At 44.0% G+C, this 13,782-nt stretch overlaps 1 protein-coding gene across 5 annotated transcripts in view; it reads left to right on the forward strand.

The window, feature by feature from the left end:
* Positions 1 to 11,620, forward strand: part of SYTL4 (synaptotagmin like 4) — a 185,663-nt gene extending 174,043 nt beyond the window's left edge. For all 5 annotated transcript variants that reach the window (XM_069746070.1, XM_069746071.1, XM_069746074.1 and 2 more), the window contains one exon: positions 11,284 to 11,620. In XM_069746070.1, coding sequence (XP_069602171.1) covers positions 11,284 to 11,423 — 140 coding nt within the window. In that variant the 3' untranslated portion in view covers positions 11,424 to 11,620. The remainder of the gene's footprint in view (positions 1 to 11,283) is intronic.
* The last annotated feature ends 2,162 nt before the right edge of the window (positions 11,621 to 13,782 follow it).

Here is a 13,782-nt window from a genome sequence, read left to right on the forward strand (position 1 = left end):
TGCCATGTGCCCAAACAGTGGTTTATGACCACAGATGAGGTATCGGTGTACTCAGGAGAAATTGCCCAACACATTTTAGGATCCATTTTATCCTGTTGCCCATGAGAAAATGAAAAAATTGAGGCTAAAAGAAAATTTTTCATTTTTACGGATCAATTTGTGAAGCAAAGTGTTCTCTATGCATCTAGATAAGCTCTTTGGGGGTCCAGTTTCCAAAATGGGGTCACTTGTGGGGGAGCTCCAAAGTTTAGGCACACAGGGGCTCTCCATATGCGACATGGTGTCTGCTAACGATTGCAGCTAATTTTCCATTGAAAAAGTCAAATGGCGCTCCTTCCCTTCCGAACTCTGCCGTGCGCCCAAACAGTGGTTTATGACCACATTGAGGTATGACTGTACTCAGGAGAAATTGACCAACAAATTTTAAGATCCATCTTATCCTGTTTCCCATGTGAAAATTAAAAACTTGAGGCTAAAAGAAAATTTTTGTTGGAAAATTTTTTTTCCTTCCACGTTGCTTTATTTCCTGTGACGCAACTGAAGGGTCTTCTTAAATGGATTAACCAATCAAAAAAGTATTTGAAATAAATAATTAGAAAAAATCATATAAAAATTCAAAGTATTTTATTTGACACCATTAGAGCAATACAGAAAATAAGTTAAAAACAAGAGGGGCCGTTTGTAACACTCATAATATCACCAAATATATATAAATTTGTAAAGAAATGTTTCTCCCGTGATATTTAGGTACTGGTAGTAAAAGAAGAAAATTATTTATAGCTGCAATACCACATTGGTATATATCCACAATGGGACACAAGTGAGGAAAAGTACACACCAATATATATATCAGAAAAAATCAATATAAATGGCATTTCATGTGTTACACAAAGCAGCTTCAGAAAAAGGAAATAGAAAGTGCCTAAGAGTATATATACTAACCAGTGCTCATAGTAAGCGTGCCAAAGCTGCCTCCTCACGCTCCAACGCGCGTTTCACACGTCTTGCTTCTTCAGGGAGTGATGTGAGGGAGGCCATACTACCGCTTTATATACTAACTGGGCCTGAGCTTGAGCCAGACATGTGACGGAGCATGCGCACACCAGAGAAACAGGAGATGCGCACAGCACTATCGTGGCCATATTGGATATCGTGCATTTGTATTGGCGTGTCGCATGCTGCCATGGCGACGACGCCCCCACCCCGCATCTCGCGGCAACGTCACAGAAACTCGCGCGATCCATGACGTCACAGGCGAGGCACGGGACGGTAAGCGTGCACACTACGGGAGCAGGAGACGTGCTCAGCACAGCTCTGGCCATGTTTGAAATGGGCAAATACGTGGGCAGGCCTAACCAGCATAAATAAACCAAAATGTGTATGTTACATATATAGAAACCAATATCCTACCATACCATGATGTAAATAACTACATAACTATAAATAACCAGACTGCTGCCAAAAATGGGATATATCAAGTGCATATAAAATACATGTGCTATCTTTTTTAAATTCATTCATCATAATAATACGAGGACATAAATATACAAAAAATACAACAAATACATACATAAATGGTGCAAATATATAAAGTGCATTGTTGGTACATATTATGTTTTAATATAATAACTTTTATAGATCAAAATATGTATATAAAAAATGTATACAAATAAAAAGATGGGTTAAAGTGCAATTATATTAAATATTGGTGTGAAGTGATTTTTATTCGGACTCCCATGACAGCACACGAGAGAGGGGATCCGCCCTTCAGGAACAGGAAACCTACAGATACAAAAGGGCGGCACCTCTCCCCATGCATCAGTTGGTTTCCTGTTCCTGGAGGGACTGGATCCTACAAGAAGATTGCTAGCAGATTCCAGGCCGGCCGGACCGATTCGGGTAGCGAGGGGGTCTCCTACCTCGGCCGGTGCGGAGTACCTGAAGCAGACACGGTGGCTCTGGCAGGGCTGCACGGCAGTGTCTGATCAGCGTGGAACGGTCGCCAGGGGGTGTCCTGTCTCCGGAAGCCGCGCGTGGTATGTATAAAGGTCCTCCTCCCTTGAGGCGCTGGGGGGGCTCTGGGGGGTCGGCGGCATTGTGGGGGCGCCCTCGGAGTCTCCCGGCATGGTCTCGGCGTCCCACGCTGTTCACAGCGCTGACAGGAAGCGCTGTGGACTAGGGGTGACGTCGGGGGGCGGAGCCGGCGGTGACTTCCGGGTCGCGGAGCTTCTGCGCATGCGCAGGGGCTCCAAGATGGCGGCGCCCACCGGTAAATGCGCCGATCACCCTCAGGTGTCGGCTGATCCCCTGCAGCTGCGAGGGGGGGTGGAAAGTGGCTACAAGCGCGGCATAATTACGCTGGCCGAAGGAGGGGCTATATATCGGCTCCAGGAGCGCGATCCTTGCTCCTGGTCTCCTAACTGAAGATGGAGTCTGTTCAGGATCAGCAGCCTCTGCTGCTGGATGAAGTGCCTCAGAAATCCATGGAGAAGGATCGTGAGAAAAAGAGCGATGGGTCTGGCCGCAGAAGCTCCTCTAGACAGGGGTCTGGAGCGTCAGCCAGAAAAGATCCCCCTCGTACTTCGGTATCTTCTGGGTGTGGGGCAGCCACTGGTAAGTGACCTTCGAGAAAGTTCACTTAGTGACTAGTGTCCCCTCATATGTTTTATGCAGGGAAGGAAAAACGTCAGTAAGGCGAAGCATAGGGAATGTGCCATCTGCGGGGTTCCCTTGCCTGACTCACACCCTAAAAAACTGTGACCCCTGTATCCAGCAGACGGTGAGGTTCTGGAAGGAGGGGAGGGGGTATAGCATGTAGATCTTACACTCTAGTCTATCTTACTTATCCCTGTAGGTAGCCGAAGAATCCTCCTCTATTACGGCCAGTCTCAAAGAGATGATTAGAATGGAGGTTAAGGAGTCCTTTAAAAACCTTTCACAGTCAGGAGGTTCTAGGCAGAGAACTGAGTAGGCATCTGATTCATCTGTGGAAAAGGACAAGTCTGAAGAATCGGACGATTCAGCAGCATCATCCTCTTCGGAAGAAGACGCTGCTCGGTTTTGCCTACCCCTAGAAAGAATAGACAAATTGGTAAAGGCGGTCAGAGGCACAATGGGTATATCGGAACCCAAGCCTCAACTATCCAAAGAACAAATGATGTTCAGTGGATTGGAGCAGAAAAAGCGCAGAGTGTTTCCTTTAAATGAGAAAATACAAGCTCTTATTAATAGGGAGTGGAGAAAACCGGAGAGAAAAGGCTCCTTACCACCTGCGCAAAAACGTCGGTACCCTTTTGATGACCCAGCAGTAGGTAACTGGGAGAAAGCACCAAAGCTGGATGCAGCAATTGCCAAGGTAGCTAAACGATCTTCTCTCCCATTTGAAGATATGGGAACACTTAAAGACCCCCTGGATAGGAAAGTGGATACCTTCCTAAAGGGGACCTGGGAAATGGCAGCTGGCTCCTTAAGACCTGCGGTAGCTTCAACCTGCACAACAAGGTCAATGATGGTCTGGCTGGACCAGTTGGAGACCCAATTAAAGCAAGGGGCCTCTAGAGATTCCATACTCGCAGCATTACCTGTAATCCAGGAGGGGGCGGCTTTTTTATCAGACTCCTCAATTGACTCCGTAAAGTTGGCAGCTAGAGCAGCAGGACTTTCTAATGCTGCAAGGAGAGCCCTATGGCTGAAATGCTGGCCGGGGGATATGCAGGCAAAAGCAAAGCTCTGCGCTATCCCTTGTAAAGGCGAGTATTTATTTGGGCCTACCCTGGATGAACTCCTGGAGAAAGCAGGAGATGATAAGAAAAAGTTTCCCAACCTGTTCAATCCATACCGTCGTCCCTTCAACAAAAGAAGGTTCAACCGGGGAGGAAAGCGCGCCTTTTCACCAGGGAGAGATCGTCCCAGATGGGAGGATAGGCGAAAACGAGGTACAGGTCTCATGTTTCGCCGTAACCAGACGGAAAATAAAAAATAAGACCAATGACTGGCAATTCCAGTGGGAGGGAGACTATTGCAATTCTCGGCAGAGTGGTCGAAAATCACAAACAGCGTTTGGATAAAAGACACTGTTTCCCATGGTCTCAAGCTGGAATTTGTTCATATTCCACAGGACAAATTTAGTTTAACACCCTGGCGCTCATCTCCCACTGAACAATTCGCCCTAGAAGAGGAAGTGAGGACTCTTTGCTCCAAAAATGTTTTGGTAGAAGTGCCGTATTCTCAGGCAGGGAAAGGGTTTTACTCTCCCCTGTTCCTAATCCAGAAGCCTGATAAATCTTACAGGACTATTATAAATCTTAAGGGTCTCAATAAGTTTTTGGTGAAACACTTTCAAAATGGAGTCCATCAATTCGGCAATAAAAATGCTTTTCAACAACTGTTTCATGGTAGTAGTGGATTTGAAAGATGCCTACTATCATGTACCCATTCATGCTGATTTCCAACGGTACCTGAGGGTAGCGATACTAATGGGGGGTAGGATTCAACTTTTTCAATTCAGAGCGCTCCCTTTTGGGATCACCTCGGCACCTAGGGTGTTTACTAAAATAATTGCGGAAGTCATGGCGCATTTAAGGGAGTCAAATGTCCTTATAATCCCCTACTTAGACGATTTCCTCATTGTAGGTAACTCGGTAGATCATTGTCTGTCACAATGGGAGATTGCTAAAACCAAACTAGAACGGTTGGGTTGGATCATAAACTTTGAAAAATCGAAATTACAGCCCCTAAATGTTCAAAAATTCCTGGGGTTAATGTTGAATTCAGTGACACAGCAGTGTCTCCTCCCTATAGAGAAAATAGACCAAATTCAGAGTTTTGTATTAAGAGCAATCAATACACCTTCCATGACACTTAGACAAGCAATGTCTCTACTTGGGTCACTCACATCTTGCATTCCAGCAGTTAAGTGGGCTCAGTTTCACACCAGGTCCCTGCAAAAAGAAGTCCTGTTCCATGACAGAGCCTTAGGAGGCGCATTGAATGGGAAATTGACGTTGAGGCCGATAACATTGAATTCCCTTAGATGGTGGCTAGATAAACAGAATTTATCAGCAGGGGTTCCCTGGATGGTGGATGTCACCCACGTGATAACCACGGATGCCAGCTCTTCAGGGTGGGGAGCCTATATGGGGGACATGGTGGTCCAGGGACAGTGGGAACCCTTCACAACATTCTCATAAAATCAAAGAGAGTTGTTGGCGGTTGAATTAGCTGTTAAAAAATTCCTCGTATATCTGCAGGGCCAGCACGTCAGAATTCTGTCAGACAACAGAGTGGCGGTCGCTTACATAAACCGGCAAGGGGGAACTCGTTCCGAAACTTTAATGCAGATCACGGATCGGTTGTTCCAGGTGGCAGAGCTCAATTTTCTATCTTTGACAGCTCTTCACATCAAAGGAAAAGAAAATGTGGCAGCAGATTTCCTCAGCCGAAATGTGTTAAAACAGGGAGAGTGGTCTCTCAACGAGGACATTTTCAATCTTGTCGTCCGCAGATGGGGTCAACCAGTGGTGGATCTATTCGCCACCAGAAACAACAGAAAAGTAAAACTTTTTTGCTCCCTAAATCCCAGGGAGAATCCCCTGGCAGTGGACGCGTTTCTGATAAAATGGGATTTTCCACTGGCCTATGCTTTCCCACCACTGAACCTGATACCTCTAGTGGTGAGGAAAATCAGGGAGGATCGAGCGAAAGTCATCCTTATCGCCCCCTTTTGGCCCAGAAGAACCTGGTTTGCCTGGCTCAAGACAATGTCCGTAGCGGTCCCCTGGGTACTGCCAGAGATCCCGAACTTACTTTCTCAGGGACCGATCTCCCATCCACAAGTGGCGGGGCTCCATTTGACGGCATGGAGTTTGAACGGTCACTATTAGTGGGGAAAGGCTTCTCTCCAAACTTAGTAGAGACACTCCTAAAGAGTAGAAAGCAAATAACTACGAGAATCTACTCTAGGACTTGGAGAAAGTTCTTGACTTGTTCAAAATTTAACATCCAAGACGGGGTGCCAATACAACAAATCTTAGAGTTCCTACAAAAGGGGTTTGAGTTAAAACTCTCTCCTAGTACCCTTAGAGTACAGGTCTCAGCTTTAGGTGCCCTGTTTTCCTGTAATATAGCTAATAACTACTGGATAGCAAGGTTTATTAAGGCAGTTATTAGATCCACACCAGTGCATAAAGACAGAACAGTTCCATGGGATTTAAATTTAGTTCTGTCCTCTCTCACTAAACCCCCCTTTGAACCTCTGCAGGAGGCCTCGATCAAAATGTTGACACTCAAAACAGCCTTCCTGATTGCCATAACCTCAGCTCGCAGGATAGGGGATATACAGGCGCTTTCCAGAGCTCCTCCATACACTGAAATCTTGTCAGACAGAGTAGTCCTTAGACCAGACCCAGCATATCTACCAAAGGTGGCAACACGTTTCCATAGATCACAGGAGATAGTTTTGCCGTCCTTTATTCCTAATCCCTCTAATCCTAAAGAGCAGGAGCTTCATACGTTAGACGTCAGGAGATCTCTTCTTCAGTATATTTCAGCTACTGATAATTGGAAGAAAGATGGGGCTCTGCTTCTTTCCTTCCAGGGTCCAAAGAAAGGGTTTAGAGTATCAAAATATTTACTGGCTAAATGGATTAGGGAAACTATCTCTCTAGCTTATACAGCAGGTGGGGGGCCAGCTCCGCAGAATCTAAAGGCACATTTCACCCGGGCCATGGCGTCATCCTGGGCGGAAAGATCTGGAGTGTCAGTGGAGCAGATATGTAAGGCGGCCACATGGTCATCCCCTTCCACTTTCTTTAAACACTATCGGTTGGATTTGGGGTCCTCCTCTGATCTTTCCTTTGGGTTAAGGGTGCTACAATCTATAGTCCCTCCCTAAGGTAGCTTACATCTCTGTAAATCTCTCGTGTGCTGTCATGGGAGTCCGAATAAAGCATTAAGCTACTTACTGGTAGCGGCATTTTTCGGAGGCCCATGACAGCACCCTTAGTTCCCTCCCTATTCACGTGGGGTAGCACTTCCTATAGTGTATATAATGATAGATTTCACGAGTGGTATCTAGTTCGATACAATAGGATTGTTTTGTATATAAACTGTATATAATGTATATTTGTGTACCACTAACCGCAGTAGTCCTCTCAAGCTCTGAAATACAACTGATGCATGGGGAGAGGTGCCGCCCTTTTGTATCTGTAGGTTTCCTGTTCCTGAAGGGCGGATCCCCTCTCTCGTGTGCTGTCATGGGCCTCCGAAAAATGCCGCTACCAGTAAGTAGCTTAATGCTATTCTCCCTTGGAATCCACAACCACGACTTTTCTTCATCGACATACATCTCCATAACGATTTTATATAAATTAGATTCCTACATAAATAAATATACAAAGAAAGAAATACTAGGCCAGAAGAATTAGAAAAAAAAACACATTTAGGATAACCTCCCTGTTTCCAAAGGACAAACAAACATAATTAAAACTACATCATTTTAATAAAAAATAAAAAGAAAGAAAAAGGCAAAAAGTATAATAAATTAAATTAACAACAAAATAATAATATTGGCGATACAGGCAACAGCTAAAGAACCCTACTATAAGAAGCTGGCAAATCCCCATTGATCATCTAAGCCGTATGGTTTCATCGTTCTCAAATTCGTAATCCATCGGCATTACAGGGAGGTTATCCTAAATATGTTTTTTTTCTAATTCTTCTGGCCTAGTATTTACGTATTTCTTTCTTTGTATATTTATTTATGTAGGAATCTAATTTATATAAAATCGTGTTGGAGATGTATGTCGATGAAGAAAAGTCGTGGTTGTGGATTCCAAGGGAGAATAAATCACTTCACACCAATATTTAATATAATTGCACTTTAACCCATCTTTTTATTTTTATACATTTTTTATATACATATTTTGATCTATAAAAGTTATTATATTAAAACATAATATGTACCAACAATGCACTTTATATATTTGCACCATTTATGTATGTATTTGTTGTATTTTTTGTATATTTATGTCCTCGTATTATTATGATGAATGAATTTAAAAAAGATAGCACATGTATTTTATATGCACTTGATATATCCCATTTTTGGCACCAGTCTGGTTATTTATCGTTATGTAGTTATTTACATCATGGTATGGTAGGATATTGGTTTCTATATATGTAACATACACATTTTGGTTTATTTATGCTGGTTAGGCCTGCCCACGTATTTGCCCATTTCAAACATGGCCAGAGCTGTGCTGAGCACGTCTCCTGCTCCCGTGGTGTGCACGCTTACCGTCCCGTGCCTCGCCTGTGACGTCATGGATCGCGCGAGCTTCTGTGACGTTGCCGCGAGATGCGGGGTGGGGGCGTCATCGCCATGGCAGAATGCGACGCGCCGATACAAATGCACGATATCCAATATGGCCACGATAGTGCTGTGCGCATCTCCTGTTTCTCTGGTGTGCGCATGCTCCGTCACATGTCTGGCTTGTGGCGTCGCAGACGGCGCGACGCGCCTTCTTGTGACGCCGCTGTGAGGCATGGGGCGGGGATGTCGCCGCCAGAGCGGCATGCGATGCGCCGATATGAATGCACTTTAATTTGATTGGCTCAAGCTCAGGCCCAGTTAGTATATAAAGCGGTAGTATGGCCTCCCTCACATCACTCCCTGAAGAAGCAAGACGTGTGAAACGCGCGTTGGAGCGTGAGGAGGCAGCTTTGGCACGCTTACTATGAGCACTGGTTAGTATATATACTCTTAGGCACTCTCTCTTTCCTTTTCCTATTTTTTTCTGATATATATATTGGTGTGTACTTTTCCTCACTTGTGTCCCATTGTGGATATATACCAATGTGGTATTGCAGCTATAACTAATTTTCTTCTCTTACTACCAGTACCTAAATATCACGGGAGAAACATTTCTTCACAAATTTATATATATTTGGTGATATTATGAGTGTTACAAACGGCCCCTCTTGTTTTTAACTTATTTTGTGTATTGCTCTAATGGTGTCAAATAAAATACTTTGAATTTTTATATGATTTTTTCTAATTATATATTTCAAATACTTTTTTTGATTGGTTAATAGGTTGTTTATCTGCTTGAAGCTTATTTATTATAACTTTGGGACATTTTCCTTGTCGGATTAAAGTGTCTTCTTAAATGGAGTCTTGAGTAGCTTGATGGGTGCAGTTTTTGGAATGGGGTCACTTTTTGGGTGTTTTCTGTCATGCAGGCCCCTCGAAGGGATTTCAAATGTGATATGGTCACTAAAAAAATGGTATTGTAAATTTTGCTGGAAAAATGTGAAATTGCTGATAAACTTTGAACCCTTATAACTTCCTAACAATTTTTTTTTCCCAAAATTGTGCTGATGTAAAGTAGACATGTGGGAAATGTTATTTATTAACTATTTTGTGTCATATACCTCTGTGGTTTAACAGAATAAAAATTCAAAATTTGAAAATGGCAACATTTTCAAAATTTTCACCAAAATTTCCATTTTTTTCACAAATAAATGCAAAAATTATCAACCTAAATTTATCACTAACATGAAGCCCAATATGTTACGAAAAACAATCTCAGAATCGCTAGGATCCGTTGAAGCGTTCCTGAGTTATTACCTCATAAAGGGACACTGGTCAGAATTGCACAAAATGGCCAGGTCATTAAGGTCAAAATCGTCTGGTTCATGATAGGTGTCTTATTGACACCTCTCCATTACTAAGCCATGGGTTTGATGTCACCGGACAATATAAAGGTGACATCAACCCCACAAATATGAACCCCCACTTGCCACCGCTGCAGGGCAAGTGAGAAGAGTGAGGCTAAGTGCCAGAATTGACGCATCTATAAGATGCGCCAGTTTTTAGCCTGGGGGGTGCCAATATTCATGGCCCCTTCCCAGGCTATTAATATCAGCCTGCAGCTGTCTGCCTAGCCTTTGATGGTTCGATTTTATAGGGGGACCTCTTGCCAAAAGGCTAAGCAAACAGCTGTGATCTGATGTGAACATCTTGGGAACCTTTATGGCTATTGGCTTCTTCACAGAATATTAACCTCTGCTGGTTATGAAAATTACGTGGGAGCCAACACACATTTTTTTTTTTTATCATTTTTTGAAAAATAAGCCGATATTGCGTTTCCTGCAGATTTTGTGTGCCTTTATTTAACTCTTTATGTACCATTTTATTAATGAGGGTATCTGACTGACACCTGTTCATTACTAAAACTCAGGCTTGATATTACACATTATATATGCAATTCAATTATATTTGTTTTGCGTGTGTAAACATTATATTTGAACATGGTATGTAATGATATTATGGTCTTCGATGGAGAATGAAAAGGAAGAGGACTGTGAGCGGGCAGGGTCCTCTCTCCCTCTGTACTTGTGTGTGCCTTGTTTTGCTCATGTTTATTGTCTTTGTCTATATTTGCCCCTTCCATGTGTAAAGCACCATGGAATAAATGGCGCTATAAAAATGAGTAATAATAAGGAAATGACATCTAGTGATGAGCGAGTGTGCTCGTTACTCGACAATTCCGATCATGCTCGGGTGTTCTCCGAGTATCTTAGGCGTGCTCGGAAATTAACTAACAAACAGGGAATCCCTGCATATGTTCAGATTGTCTAACAGCCACAAATCATGCATCTGCGGCGACTCATACATAATCTACAAGCAGGAACAAAATTCTCGTAGAACACCCGAGCATGCTAAGAAATCTCGAGTCACGAGCACACTCACTCATCACTAATGACATCACAATTTTTTTTTTTTTTAATAGTATATCTTTATTTCACTTACAAAAACGCATACAAATCCACATGAAAATCCACGCGGTTTTTGATGCTGATATTCAACTGCATTTTTTGCCGAGACAGAAACCGCACAAAATTTTACACAAGCAAATCCGCAACGTGTGCACATAGCCTTAGTGGCGACCTCATCCCACTAGTTAAGAGGATTGGACCCAGATATTATGTTTGCCATGTGAACTTTTCACGCCACACAGCATCATATTTCCTTGCAGAATCGAAAGTCACTAGGTACAGTCTATAGAAGAACAACCTCTTTACCTGCTATGGGGTCAGGAAAGGGATATTCCAAGCCACCTTATGGGCGTTATGAGCTGGGTTCCCCATGTCACAGTAAGAATGAAGTAATGGTCGCTTGTGCTGAACCTGGTCGTTCTCTAGGGTGTGGGTGAGGAATCAGCATCAGGGCCCCTGTACCTCTGAATTCTGCTGCTGATTTCTTCTACTTCTCCTTTGTAGGCTTCTACAGTGGACAACCTGTTGACTGGATGGACTCGACAGGAGAAGAGCTTAGTCTGTGGATGAAGATGAAGCAGTATCCCGGCTCCTGGGCAGAAGGTTCCTTACAGCTCCGACCCACAATGGCCAAGGCAAAGTGATCTTAAATTGTTAGGGAGGAACTGGATGACGCCGGCAGCTTTCTGCAACTCTGTATTTTAGCAAAACTGGAACAATTGTATTTGGTGCAGGGAGTGATTGGTGTGGATTATGATTTCCTATTGTACGACACTCGTCATCTTTGTGCTGTCGAGAGTTAATCTATTTAATGCTGCACAATACATTCATCACACGCAAACTCTCTGACTGTAAAAGGCTTCCTCAGCTGCAGTGAAGTCCAATGGCGGGGGTCTAGCATCTGTAACATCGGCCTGTAGCAGCTGATATTGTGCAGTGATGCAGCATTACACGGGACTAGTTCAGTTGAATAGGTGACCGTGTAATCCATAGAGGCCAGAGGTGAGGCCGGACAGCAGACCCCTTTATACACCGGCTCCATCTTGTGATTCATGTCCTCACACCACAAGACTGCAGCAATTTATTCCACCTCAATCAGCCATTGACTTACTTTGCGAGTCCACATCTTTTACACGTGGATTTTCTCGTGGATGTTGAGCCAGAGAGATTAGCAGTAAAACGTCGCAACATTATTGGATGTGCGGTAGATTTGTAATCCAGGCCACGTGGCAATTTCTATGCCGACTTCCCAACAGTGTAAACTTTGCAAAAACGAATATGCACATCCAATCTGATAATCTATAGGGAAGGGCAGACGTGTCGGGACAACCCCCAAGTCTACTTCCCAGGGATTCTCATCCTTCAGGTCCCATACTAGGCCGGATACAGCTAGGACTCATGCAGACGGCTGAATTTTTGGTCTGAGTGCAATATGCCAAAATTTCGGATGAGACCAATGTTATTCTATGGGACAGTGCATATGTCCGATTTTTTTTTTTACCTAGTCTGTCTGATGAAATAATCGCAGCGTGCACAATTTGCATCCATAGATCGGACCACTCTCGGCCATGCAGATCTTTAGGTTGGTCAGAAAAAATTAGGACGGCACTCGGGTTATATTCGAGTGTGGGGTGATTTTCACAGACTGACAGAAAGGAGAAGGTGGAGAAATGTTTTCCAATCTTCTCCACATCCGAGAATATCCGATCACACTCGGCTGAGGCTCTGATTCTCTGGATGAGACAACATGCTGGTGTGACCGCGGCCTAAGGATGAGTTCACACATAGCGAGCCTCTCACTAAGCGTGCATGCAGTCATCTGGTCAGTGTGGAATGACGCGTGGTCAGGGTGATGGAGCAGAACGGGCAGTCATCTACTGCAGCACATCCTCGAAGATCAGAGCACCCGATCACAAGGCGCGTGTACACTGGGCCCAGCCAAAAACAATTAGGGCAATTATTACATCACAGAAAAGACCCTTACGGTAAGTTTAGTAACTGGTTTGCGGAGCCTTCTGTCATCATTGAGCACAGTGAGATGTATTGGTGAGCGCCCCAGTCCTGACTACAATGGAGAATGTCTGGGATCAGGAAAGGGATTTTCTGTACTATGCACAAGTTATTGGACCCTGCACATTTACCACTAAAGGGGTTGTCTGGGCGTTTTATGTAGATGGCCTTTCACTAGGGTAGGTCATCAATATCTGATTGGTAGGGTGCGACAATGGACAATCCCTGTTAGTCACTGTCTGTTAAAGCACCACTCCAGCATTTTTTTTTCACCGTTATAGTAGTGCTTTAAATCTAAGGCTGGGTTCCCATTGCGTTATGGGACCTGTTGTGAATTCTGTGGCTGAGTTCACTTCTGTGGTCACAAGTGGTATTGCAGTCTCTGGGCTTCCTCCCTCAGGTGTTTTGGTGAGCTCGTTGGCTGCCTTGCTATTTAGCTCCACCTGAGTCTGTCTTCCTTGCTCCTTGTCAATGTTCCAGTGTTGGATCTGAGCTACTGCATCTTTCCTTGGGCCTGCTGCTCTGCTAGATAAGTGCTTCTAGTTTGTTTTCTGTTTTTTCTGTCCAGCTTGCTTTTAACTTTTGCTGGAAGCTCTGAGAAGCAAAGGGGTGCACCGCCGTGCTGTTAGTTCGGCACGGTGGGTCTTTTTGCCCCTTTGCGTGGTTTTCGTTTTAGGGTTTTTTGTAGACTGCATAGTTCTCTTTGCTATCCTCGCTCTGTCTAGAATATCGGGCCTCACTTTGCTGAATCTATTTCATTCCTACGTTTGTCTTTTCATCTTGCTAACAGTCATTATATGTGGGGGGCTGCCTATTCCTTTGGGGTATTTCTCTGAGGTAAGTCAGGCTTGTACTTCTATCTTCAGGCTAGTCAGCTCCTCAGGCAGTGTCGAGTTGCATAGGTAGTTATAGGCGCAATCCACTGCTGCTTATAGTTGTGTGAGGATAGATCAGGTACTGCAGTCTACAGAGATTCCACGTCTCAGAGCTTGT

Source organism: Ranitomeya imitator, chromosome 2, assembly GCF_032444005.1.
Source record: "Ranitomeya imitator isolate aRanImi1 chromosome 2, aRanImi1.pri, whole genome shotgun sequence".
Taxonomy (NCBI): Eukaryota; Metazoa; Chordata; class Amphibia; order Anura; family Dendrobatidae; genus Ranitomeya; species Ranitomeya imitator.